Genomic DNA, 12,855 nt, shown 5'->3' on the forward strand with positions numbered 1-12,855 from the left:
AAGATGCATGATGAACTAAAAAAAACGAGTTAAAACATGTGTACAGCAGTGATTAGGAGGTATAGAATGAATCACAGTACCAATGATCACAGCCACAGTGACCTCCTCCTAAAATAACACCTTGTAGATTGTGCTGCTTATACAAACTAGCTGTGAAAAAAAGAACTTCAGACTTAGTACAGGATCAGTGGAAATCTGTGTTTCTGTGACAGCTTAGACGTTGCGAAGGACATTAAATAATAGAAGACCAAAAAAAAAAAAAAATACTTTTGTGCTCTTTGATTCAAACTATAATGTTAAACTTTGAAAAAGAACCTGAAAAGAAGTCTGCTGAACACAGGGAGGACATCTGGACATTTGTTCTGCTCAGATGGGGTCCAGTATGCCTGGCTTACACTACCACAATGAATCCACAGTCCTGACAGTGATGTACGGAAGGGTGCAAAACTGTTGATGAGATGATATTTTTTACATGGCACAAATTTAGCCTGAATGGCTTCGAGTGATTGCCCAAATAGTCCATCAGAAGACACTGGGTCTTCCAAGTAAACGGCTCTGTCCCTATACATTAGGGACATTAGAGAGGGTCAACCACAGATGCCACTGCATCACTACTGTTGAAGCCATCCCTCTGCCCAGGGAGAGCGCTGCACAGCAGGACTCACGGAGAATGTAATCGGTGGTGACTCTGACCTCATTAAGGAGAGGCAACAGTGGGCCGACTGGGGGAACCAGTGACCCAGGCTCAGCCAGGCACATTTCATGGTATGTCTGGAGCATAGTGATGGTGCTCATATGCGAGTTGTGCCTGCCTGAGCCTAATAAATCTTCTCCAGCTGAGACATGGAAAATCTGTAGTACTTCGATGGAAGAGTTGAGGGGCCACTGTGGTTGTGGGACGGGGCCAGATAAGTCACCAGGATGGCTTCATAAGAGGTGGATTAACAAAGCCAGCCTCCCCTGCACCGTCCAGCTCCAGATACTGTCCAAAGCTGGGCACAGTGACGCGGGTAGACGGTGGTTTCCATCTGCCGGTTAACTCAAAGATAAAATCTGGGGTACATGGGAAACATTTGACCATATTGGACTCTGGAGGTTGGAAAAACCCTGTGAACTGTGACAGTTTCTGAGCCGGCAGTGGACAGGGCCACTCCACCGCTTCTCTGCTGCATGGCGAAACAGGGAAAAAGGATGTGTTCTTGGCCAGCCGGCCCAGCAGCAGCGGCACACTCGGCCGAAGATGGGCTCTCAAGCTCATCCTCCAACAAACCATGGATATTCAGGCCAATGTCTAGCATGTTTTCATCATCTTGGTGAGTAGCCAGCTCAGGCTGTAGCTGGCTAATGCCCTAGCATGGCTTTGCTAACCTGCCAGCATACTCATGTGGTCAGCCCAGCTACTTGGGGGTCATCGAATGAATACTCTTTGCCTTTGGACTCAGACAAAACTGGGTCCCTGAACTTGGAGATGAGGGTCATGCCATGCAAGCACAGTCTTTCCAAGTGCTTTCTCCACCTGTCCTTCCAGGGCTGAGTGCCAGAGCTGGTGACAAAACACACAGACTTTGGGATCAGTCAACACACTCTTAATGTGTATAATCCCCATTCAGACAGGGTGCACCTCATGGTGGTGCTTGGTCATGCAAAGAGAAACCACAACTCTAAGGAGGGTGCCAACAAAAGATTTCTTCGCTTGATTTGGTTTGGTACTCATACCAAAAAGCAAAGCAAAAAATACTGCAAAGAAAACTCTAAACTAAAGGTGGCGAGCCTTCGCACCAACCGAGCAGTGGTAGCTAACACCAACAAGTCGGCAGACAACAGAACTAACGAGCAGTAGCTAGCTTGCCCGACTCAGCTGAGGTGTTCTTAGCCAGGTGAAGAGTGTAAGAACCAATGATAACAGGGGTGTATATGTGCAGGTGGGGCCTCACATACACCATCACAGGTCATCTACCTTAAAGGCGTGAATAGAGGTGTTGTCAGCCAGGACATTCATCAATATCCCATGCTATATGAGTTGTACCAAGTAAAGGGAACTAACTAATTTTATGCATTTTGTTCAAGTAAAGAGTGAAATGAAAAGCCCTCATGTAAAAAGTTATAATTTCTGCAATAAACTGCAGATTATATAATAAGTAATAAGTGAAGAAAATTATAGGGATGGAAGACATAAAGAACATCTTAGAAAGGGATCATATCTATCGTGATGCCAATCAACTCCATTCCATAGTAGTTAGTGTATTTATTACACCATTATATTATTATTTCCACATTTTTATGTGAGCATTTGCAATTCAAGGGTGAGACCACACACGTCTTCGCACTTTGCTTTGATCTGTATTCCACATCTGTAAATATTAGCGACTACATTATGACAACGTCCACATACAACAAAACGCTCGCCAAAATACCCAACACCATCTCATTGGTGTTTTCTGCTACAGTAGGTTTTTGTATCACCACATGCACGCACAAACTCACAAGGTGAAAAACAACACCAGCCATGCTATTGTGGCTAGTAATAACTTTTCTTGTTAAGTTTATTAGCAGAGCTAAGAATCTATCTGAATTGCTCAGGTGTGGTCCATCTCCACCTATTTGGTGTTCTAAGTTGCCTGAAATAAATGCTTAAAATCGTTTGCAAAAGCTATTTGCACCACAACTGCTTACCAGACAAGCTTTGAACACAATATTTGTGTATGATTATTAGCATGGGCAACCACGCAGAGACCTACAGGGAAGCCCAGACTGGAGCTGATAACACACGCACACGCACACACACAAACATGTCATGGGTACTAGCATCCCAATCATTTGTATCTTGAAATGGGGATCAAATAATATCTCATAAACACAGTAATGAATGCTATGATTATCAGCAACTTCTCTGTTTTTTGTTTGAAACCTCTCTTGTGGTTGAGGGCCCATACTGTTCACTAACAGCCCAACGCTAATTTGGGATAAAAAAGAATAAAAATACTGACTTGCAATATTTTGCTGGTTTACCACAGACTTCCAAGGGGACCACACATACAGCAGTGAAGTACCACACATGCTCATTTGATAAAATTAGGTTAGGAAGGAGGCCGTCGTGTGCTTTTCTGTCTTTGTGAGAGAAGAGCTCACGGTGTGGAAATTAAGAGCCTGCATGTACTTGTGTGAGTGACTGTGTGCATTTGTGTTTGTGTGTGTGTGTGTGTGTGTGTGTGTGTGTGTGTGTGTGTGTGTGTGTGTGTGTGTGAGAGAGGCTGACTAATCCCTCCACAGAGCTGAAACGAGTTAAAAACACATCAAAGGGAAGCTTAACCTCTGTGAAACCTCACCGGGTTTTCAAGAACAACAAATGATCATTCTCCTCATTGTTTCCAGGGGGACTCTTTTCACCGCCGCGCTGCTGACTTTTCCCTCAGTCCTGGGAGTTTTCAAAAAAGCCTGTGGTTTCATTTTTAATGACTGTGCCATTTGTGAAAGTGTGTGTCTACGTGTGTCTGTTTGTGAAAGAATATACATGTGTGGATGTGTGGGTAGGTGCACGCATGTGTTATGTTTGCACATAAAAAAAAAAAGGATATTTTTGAGTGTGACATGGTAAATGAGGAAAACAAAGCTAACAAGGACATGCAGCTCTGCTCGAAATCATTAAAATGTATGACATCCTGACCAGCCATACAACTGCTATATATATAAAGAACCAATGAAGGAAAAAAAAAAATTGGGTTTGGAAGACAGGAAGGTGGACACGGTGATAGAGAATGGTAAGATGAAGACGCCAGTTGTGGTCTGAGACCTGCTTTTCCTAGAATTCTCATTATAATAGTGTTCTTTCTGCATAAGTTTAGATATCCCCATGCTTCGTCTCCCAGTCTTTATTTGTGCGAATGAGAACTGCTCTTGTTCAAACACTTGAAACATAAAACGAGGAATGCGTGCTCTATAGATGCAAATATTATCCCAGTTCCATAACTGAATTTAGATCTTTTACTGTAACGATTTTACTTCCTAGAAAGGTACTTACCCATGTCAACATCGTTGCCTGACTCAGCAGTCATATAAAACTTTACAAAAGCCTAATTAGCGAGTACCATTGCCAGCTATTGTTACAGTACAAGCATCCAACTGGCAAAAACAATATATTTTTGGCATACTGACATGCAAAATAAAAGTGGGGAGGAAAATAAAGCTGCTTGCAAATATGTGTTTTTATTTTCCTACCATCACAAAACGGGGCATAGAAAAATCAATAAACAGTTTTGAAAGTATAAAGCATAACATCAGACGACTAATGCACTCAATCACACGAGCACGCGCTCACCCACAGTCACTCAAAAAGAGACAGAAGTACACAGACACATAATGTACTCAAACATAGAGACACACGGCCGCATTCACCGCAGCAGACGCGGGACACATGGCGCACAGCTGCAGCATAATCAGAGGCTGTGTTACTGCCATTTACATCAACATCTGAACCACGCCTGTGGATACTGATCTGAGATCTGCTGTTTCTCATTTATCCAAGCGGGACTCGTCTTCAGAGTAAAACACGTCTAATGTTTAACTCTGTCAGCATTAACTCCCCTTGTTTTATTTAGTTCATTTGTACATTTAAGTTACATAAATCTGATTATAGCTTGTGTGAACTGTTGGGAATTTTCAATTGAGTGCATTTGAAATTTTGTGCTTATCGCTGCAGTTCTGCTGCAGAATAATAATATTATTTGAAGACGTAATTGCTTGGAGCACTGACACATTTTGAGGACACAATCGGTTATCTTTTTTTTTTTTTTTTTTTTAAGTCTATCTAAATAATCTGTCAGTGTGAACATTTTCCTGGCATGAATCTCTGCTTGGAACAGTAGTAGCCACATAAATATGGCTGAGGAAATTCCATTATTTTCTGGTTCTGAGCACCCTCAGGCACAAAGAACTGTGGGACTTGACTTTGACCCGCAGGACATTAACCTCATCCTGGGTATGCTCCCCGGCAAGCAGCTGAAGGTCAAAAAGCCATGACAGGTCAAAGTCTTCAGGGCGCTTCATTTGGCCAGATGCCTGCTTGTCCCCTTAGACCCCGCATCTTCCACAGAGGCGGAGAAAACTTACTCTGAAGATGGCCTTATCAAGGACGTTTTATCCAAAGCCTTGGACTCACCTGGCTTCTCTTCTCCAACTGTACTCGGCTTGGTTTGAGTCCCATTAGTGTCCCCTGTTACTGGGTCTAGGCTCAGAAGACGAGGCAGGCCCAAGGATGAGGGAAAGGAGGCAGAGATAGAAGGAGGGCTGACACTGAAGGAGAGTGGGAGGTGGATGGAGGCTGGAGGGGGAGGAGGGAGGGGCCCACTCTGCTCCATTTGTCTATGCACAGACCGCTCCTCTTCCAGCTTCCTACGCAACTGCTTATTCTCCTGACTGACAATGCTTAACTACAGAGAAAGAGAGACATACACAGAGAAGGACACGTACAGACAAAGAGGTTAATACGTTTGCAAGAAAACCGTCATGTATGGCTGAAGGAACACGGACACATTTTTGAGAAGTTTCAAGGAACCGCTCCTTTAGTCAGAGCAGCGGAACTACAAAACTTAATGCAAAGTTAGCAATAAATATCGACCGTCAAACGCGAGCAGCTATCGTGTTCATCAAGTAACTGACACTCCATTATGTGATTAATTCATGATCTTTCACAGTTAGTTTCATGCCTTTTGAAACAGAAATGCAAATGGAAATTGCGAAGGGGGTGGGGGGGGAGTTCAGGATTGTATTGTGTTCACAGTTTGAAATGGTTGCAAGTGGGAGTCATGCGACAGTGTAAATTTCTACATGAAAACAGCCAATTTGAGCGATCATTAGAGGTCGATTTGACACAAAATCATCCGTGACACAAAACAAATCGCACATCGTCAGGACATGATTGGGCTCCCTGAAACACAATTATAGACTAGCTAAATTGAGTTTTTTTTTTTTTTTTTGGTTTGGTTTTGATTTTTGGTTTTTTGACAAGGACATTTGGGTAAAGGCAGAGAGGAGTGCGAGTTAAAAAGTGTCTTTTAGTACAAAAAATAAAAGCATTTATATTTGTTGTAAAAGCATGGTAATTATATGCAAAATGTGCCAGTCTAAAAATTGTAATAAGGCAGATAAAAGAGAATAAAAGATATGAAATAATGTATTTTTAGCTATGAGTAAGAGTAAAATAAGAAATTAAAGGATGTAAAGACACAAAGACTCATCGGGTAATGACAGTTGCACTCATCCACATCTGTTTTTAAGTGTGTGTGTGTGTGTCTGTGTGGGTGTGTGCGCGTGCACGTAAAAGCTGCGGTTAAAGAATGATGTCACATTGACATGTCTGGCCATGTGTGTGCCTATAACTCTCTCTGTGTGTGTGTGTGTGTGAACGAGAGTGAAAAACACAAACGGAGATGAGACAGACACATTTCCGGATGGTTCTGCTAATATTACCCGTCCAGACACATGCACACAGACACACATGCTCAGTAACTCTGAGCATGGGTCTTAGGCTTAACCCTCAAAGAACCAATGGTGTGTCGACGTGTCAAAGCTATCATAAGATGCTTAAAAAGTATTTACTATCTTCAACGGGCAAACATCCTGCAACGCGTTCATTTTCTGTCACGCCAAAAGCAATAGAAATTCTAGATGAAAAACACTGAGGCTGACATTTATAATTAACTGCACAGGACCTGTTTAATTTTTCTCATCTTTTGTGGCTCTGGATGCTTTTCTAATTGCAGGGGGGGGGGTGAAATTAAAAATCACAGCTTGTCTCCTCAACCTTCACTTTCAGCGGGTGAATTGTGTGCATATGTGAGAAGGACACGAGGATGTGTATGAGCAGGGCTGAAACGAACTAAGAAGGTGTATGCTTGTGTGTGTGTGTGTGTGTGTGTGTGTGTGTGCATGCATGTGCCCATTGTTTGTATAGTATTAATACAAATTACGAGAATTACTTAACTGTAAAAGGTAAACAGGTAAAGAAAACTTGTGTACATCTTGAGTATGTTGAGTTTTTTGGGGGGTTTTGAAATTGTTATATAACAACAGTTCAGCTTCCAGCCACTGATGTGCGAGATTACTGCCTAATTCCTGTTTTAATTGTTGCATGTAGCCATGAAACAACCGGGATATCATCAGAAGAACAATACCCTAATGCTAATCAAGGCTAATCAAGGTCCTCTCATATTTGTCTTCATCTCCGTTAATTTTCTGTGACATTTCAAAAGTTTGCATGAAATTGGCTTGACAGTGTGATGGGACTCATGCATATGTGTTCTGTATAATGCCTTTCGGCGAGCGCGAAAGCGACGGCGTCAAACCAGTTTGTTACTATGAGTAAATACGACTGATTCAAGGAGACACAGACCTGATTTGTAACCCAGCGCCTTTCACAATCTGAGTCATTTCATTCAACTTCTTTACTGATAGCTCTCTGCGTGTGTGTGTGTGTGTGTGTGCAAGTGTGTTCAGTGGAGAGTGAGGTGTTTACATCCTCTCCTTTCCTGACTGCCTGCATGTGTGTGTGTGCTGTCCATGTTGGATCAATGTGTGTAATGATTCACACTAGAGATTAAGAGGTGCTATTACACACCTGACCTGTTAAACAACACCTCTCTCTTTCCCTCTGTCTGTATTCTCCTCTGCTCCACGTTCCTCTATCTTAAACCCACAGCTAATGTCATTTGCTCTTCACTGAAACAACACTACATTAAAACTTCAACAAGTACCAGCTTTTGTCATACCCCGTCAATCAGCAGGCCACTTCACAAACTAACAAAAGTCGGGTGAGCCGTTCCCTAGGCCCTGGAGTTTTGGAGAACTGAGGGGGCTGAGGAGTACTTTTGATTTGTCTCTTCTTTGGTGATTTGTTGACTCTTGTGAAGCTCAACACAGTAAAAAATGTCAGCATTTCCCAAGAATATTCCTCTGTGTTTTTTCCCCCACATTGTTTTATCACAGCGGGCCATTTCCCTATGCTGTCATGGAGAGATCAGCACGGCTGTATTGATATACATCTCTCTCTCAGTTTCATGAAAGGGAAATCATTTACCAGTGGAAAGGAACGTCACTGCTTTTTCCCGATACGATTTGTCCCCCCCTCCACCACCACCACCACCAAACACACCCTCCCCACACTCCACCCCGTTGCCGATTTTTCACTTTTATCGTAGGAAGAGGAAATGGATGTCTGCGTGCGCCTCTGTGTAAGTGCGCTTGTGTGTTTGAAGTTGGACGCATGAAAGCTTCCTCTTCTGTGTGAGCTCAACAGCAGGTGGGCCGGTGTGTGGGTGTGTGTTTGTATCTGTCGGGTAAAAGGACTGTCAGGACCCGGTGTGCATGTATACTTGCGCGCACGCGCGTGTGTGAGCCTGTGCGTGTGTGAGTGTGCGTGTACGCGGTCTTACTTGTTGATTTAGCATTCCGATGGCCTCCAGGTTGCTTTGCAGTCTGGTCTGCATGTCCTCGATTTTGCTGAGGTTTAGAGCAACACAACCCTTCTTTTCCGTGCTGCAACACAAGTGTATGCACACAGGCAAACAAACATACATGAAAAATAGACTATTTAAAACAGTATAGGGAGTTTAGTGGTTCAAGAGTAAAAAAAAACAAAAAAAAAAACAGATTTTTTTTTTCTTTCCTGCAGCTCCTTTAACAGCTTTGTCTGTAGTTTAGCTTAAAAAGCACATTAAGTTTACACTTGCTTCCACCTATTTTTGCACAATGATATGCATTTGCCTGACAGAAACAGTTCCAGTCAAATGTCCTTGGAAATCTGGGGCATAAAGAAGTTGGCGTACATCATCTTCATTATAACTATCTTCATTATAACTTATTACTAAACTCAAAGATGGGTGAGCAAATGGCTTCCAGAAATCATTAAATTATATAAGAAAGTGCATACAAAACTGGGAGGAAAAAAAAAAAAAAAAAAAAGCAGCAAAAAACAAAAACAAAACAAACGCAAGCGCAGCCAGGGAACATTAAGAGTACAAGAAGCCATTTAAGATTTTAACTGTTTATTAAAACCGTTTTGGGAAATGACAAACAAATGTTAGGATCTCCTATCTTCAGACCGAGGGCTGTCTAAGGAATGTCTATTAAATTAACGACGGTGGATAATGGTACTCTGTACAGGCTGAAGAGCTTGCTGCCCCCGCTTTACGCTCTTTCTTTCATGCCCCAATGAACCTGTCCAGTTAGCATTTGGGAAAAAAGAGCCTTCTAAATACTTTATTGAAGAGTTCTTAGCCCATTAAAGTACCACTGTACCTCTCCAATGTTAATTTTCTTGTAAAAGAGCAAGCTGGGATTTTCTATCAGAGCAGCGGATGGGAAGACGGTCCCATTTTGCTTCAGCTGAGAAGATGCGTGCACTCATCGAAACGCTAATAAATAGCCTCATTGTTCCTGTAGATGTCTGCGCACGCATGCACACACGCGCAGTCATAAACTTTCGCTCTTATTAGCTGCAACTGAAACCATTTACTGAAACCATCTGGAAGACACTCGAGAAAGACACAAATATTTGAACTGACATTGTTTTCAGCGCTCAGCTATCTGCAGTAAGCCTCAACCAAAAACAACAAAATAGTGACAACGCTGCATAAAAAATGTTATCCAGTGTAGTCTAGCAGCAGTGTCTTGACGAGTCATTTATATGGATACTGTACACTTATTTTACATTTCTCCAGCTAATCCTGCAACCCTGAGTTAGAGCACGTAGCTTGGACACCAAACAAAGTGTGAAGGGCTAAATCTTTAAATGACTCAAAACAAAATACAATAACAAATAGATTTAGATAACATGAATTCCCCCAAATATATCCAACAGAAATAAAACAAAACAAAAAAAAAAATCCATACATACTTTAGCTGACAGAACATAATCTGAGTCACTGCATATTAGCCAACTAACTAATTTAGATTGGCCAATATAAGTAAGAAAACCTAATTTCCTGAAAATGACATTTATAAACTGAACATAATTGCGACTGACCCTCGCAGATCTTTTAATTTCACACCCTAATGATGATACAAAGAACATTAATAAGAGAAATGCTGAAATTTCCTTTGATCTTTCAAATTGCAAATGCCGCTTAAAAGATGAGTTCCACGGGTTTCCACTGCCACGGTGAAGGAAAAAACAGAAGACATAAACTTTAACCACAAGCCAATTCCATAAAATCCAAAGCGCCGCATCTACACATTTTCCTCAAATGATTTAAACGCTTTCCTACACGGTAATGTGGTCTTCAGCAGATCATGAATCATCTCCGCTGCTGAGACAACTGCGTGAGATTTATGCACTCGATGTGAGAAACCAGAGAAGTACTGAGCGCTTGGCTTGATGCCCATGCAAACATGTGTTCCTGTGTTTACACGCAAACACAGATGTGTGTAATTAGCAGCCTAATCCAATCAGTGTGTGTATAATTACAGTCATTAGTGTCAAAGCCAAGCGGCCATGCTCTCTAAACCAGGCAATAAACTACACTGTTCCTCTCTTACTCCAATCTCACTCATCTTTCTTATTTACTGCTTTCATTTTGCTATAAATTTTATGCAAGGCTTGACTCTCCTTTCACACAATTTCCCTCTTATCGCCTCTCTCTGTTTCTCTGTCACTTTAGTTCTCTGTGTTTGTACAAATCCTCTGCTGTGATCACTGGGTGCTCTTAATTGGAAGCACATCGTTAGCGGTGCAACTGATGAAGCCTGATGCTTTATGAGCGCTTCCCCCAGTTGGCTTATGTCAGGCAGCCACTGAGTCAGTGCTGCCAGAGGCAAACAGCATCAATCTCTACTTCCACCACTCAGTGCATTTCAATGTGTACTGGTATTTTCATATTTTCAGATATTAGCAGGAATCCTTTTTGCATTGTAATATCTGTTGTCACAGGTTATCCTTCTGCTTTTTCTTCATAATAAGCATTTCTGGAGGAGAGGTATGGAGAGACAGGAGGGGCAAGTAGCATCAAAACCAATCATAATCCATAAAGCACTTTGGAGACAGGTACACGACAACATCAGTATGAAGTTTTAATGAGGCTGTTAATTCACTTCAAATTTTGAGCGAAAACAATCTACACTTTCTGTCACAGCTAAAGCATCTCTGCTTTATGGACATATGGACAGTAGGAACAAGGTTTGAAACCCTGCAAGCGATAAAGTTCTGCCCTAGTTTTTAAATGGCTAAAGAAAAATATATATTTGATCATCTACAATTCCACAACATCTGGAAAACAGCTGCTGAGGAGGATTATAGAGAAAGCTACTAAATGAATTTGGAAAGGCACAACCAAGAGCACACCGTTACACAAAAACGTTTGCTCTTACAGACATCACCTCATTAACAAGCTCTTAATGTATCTGTGTGCTCCGAACCCCAGCTGACCTGCCTGCTACGGCACCAAACTCAGCGACGAGTTGGCCGATGTTTGGAGATTTCCTTTTCTTTCATCCGCTAAAGTAGATCTTGAGGAGAAATATATATATATATATTTGCATGTAAAAAAAAAAAAAAAAGGAACCTTCAGTTTAGCATAATTTTCTAAGGCTACATTGTGTGGTCTTAAGCCACCCTTCACCTTAAACATTACAGAGAAATCCTTTTACCAAGCTAACAATTTCCATCCGCTCCATTGCGCTTTTCTTCCCTTTCCTGTGGGCTTTATTTTTGCAAAATACTAAATGCAATGAAAGGCCTTCTCACTCAAGCAGCTTTATAACAGGAGGTCAGGTAATCATAATAAATTTCTTTAATAAAGGCATATCTAATGACAAAACCTTCACCCCAATGTTGATTGCTGTCAGTGATAGTGACAGTAGACAGACACTGTTAAGATACCCCCTGTCCCACCAGTAATGAAATTTATACACTGAATGTATACGGCTGACTTGCAATCATGACACATCTATTGCCTTACAGAAGTGCAATTTTAACACATCTGGCATTTTGGGTAGGCGTGAGTGTGGGGGAGGGTGTGGGCATACTAATGAAATAAAATAAATTAGGAATCATCATAATGAAGGAATAGAATGAAAGGGAAAAAGGAGGAAGAGAGGCTGGATGGGGAGACACTATGGAAGAGGCTTTCATTCACTGTTTTTATCTCGTTCCGTGTTATTATATTCACTCAATCAAAACCTCTCCTTATGCATACATCTATATGAACTGCCTCTCTCACTCTGTCCCTCTCGCTTGCTCATTTGCAATTATGAGGGAAAGACAAAGAAAAGCGATTCATCTTTCTGTCGCGGCCCCTTAATGATATCATTAAAATGACTGACAGCTTTGAATAGCACTGGAAACCTACCCTAGTCAAAACAAATCTGATCCGTTTTGGAAACAGAGTCTGGTGGTTTGTCAGGGGAGGGGTGCAACATGAGCACATGTAAAAAAAAAATGGGGTGAGGTTAGTGGGGGGGTGCGGGGGTGGGGGTAAGTTGTTAATGAGCAATACCTTAGGGGGTCACACTCGGGGTATGGGGAGTACTGCTGCAGGCAGGTGCTCCCACAAACACCCTCTTCCATACGCACACACCCTCTTTTCTCACTTCCATCCTACACCCAATCCCATCTGTGCCACATTCATTTTCATTGCCTTAATGAACATAATAAATATATCTCCTCTCTATTGATGAATGCTATTTGGCAGCCACGGGGGTGGCAAGCAGGAGAGGATGGGCACTTGATTGAAGTGTAATCATTGTTAAAGGCCCAGCATGAATAACATATTCAGATTGAAGAAGAGAAATAACACACCCGCACGTGCACACACGCGCACAAGTACGCACAGGTGCCCGGGCCCACGGGGGAGCTCTATTCACAAC

General features: G+C 42.0%; 1 protein-coding gene across 1 annotated transcript in view; it reads right to left on the reverse strand.

The window, feature by feature from the left end:
• Positions 1-4,893: 4,893 nt before the first annotated feature.
• Positions 4,894-12,855, reverse strand: part of LOC115799192 (polyamine-modulated factor 1-binding protein 1-like) — a 32,632-nt gene continuing 24,670 nt past the window's right edge. The window contains exons 10-12 of the mRNA XM_030756213.1: positions 8,427-8,529; positions 5,156-5,426; positions 4,894-5,066 (exon numbers count right to left, since the gene is read on the reverse strand). Of these exons, the coding sequence (XP_030612073.1) occupies positions 4,894-5,066; positions 5,156-5,426; positions 8,427-8,529 (547 nt within the window). The remainder of the gene's footprint in view (positions 5,067-5,155; positions 5,427-8,426; positions 8,530-12,855) is intronic.

This window comes from Archocentrus centrarchus, chromosome 20 (assembly GCF_007364275.1).
Source record: "Archocentrus centrarchus isolate MPI-CPG fArcCen1 chromosome 20, fArcCen1, whole genome shotgun sequence".
NCBI classification, from domain to species: Eukaryota; Metazoa; Chordata; class Actinopteri; order Cichliformes; family Cichlidae; genus Archocentrus; species Archocentrus centrarchus.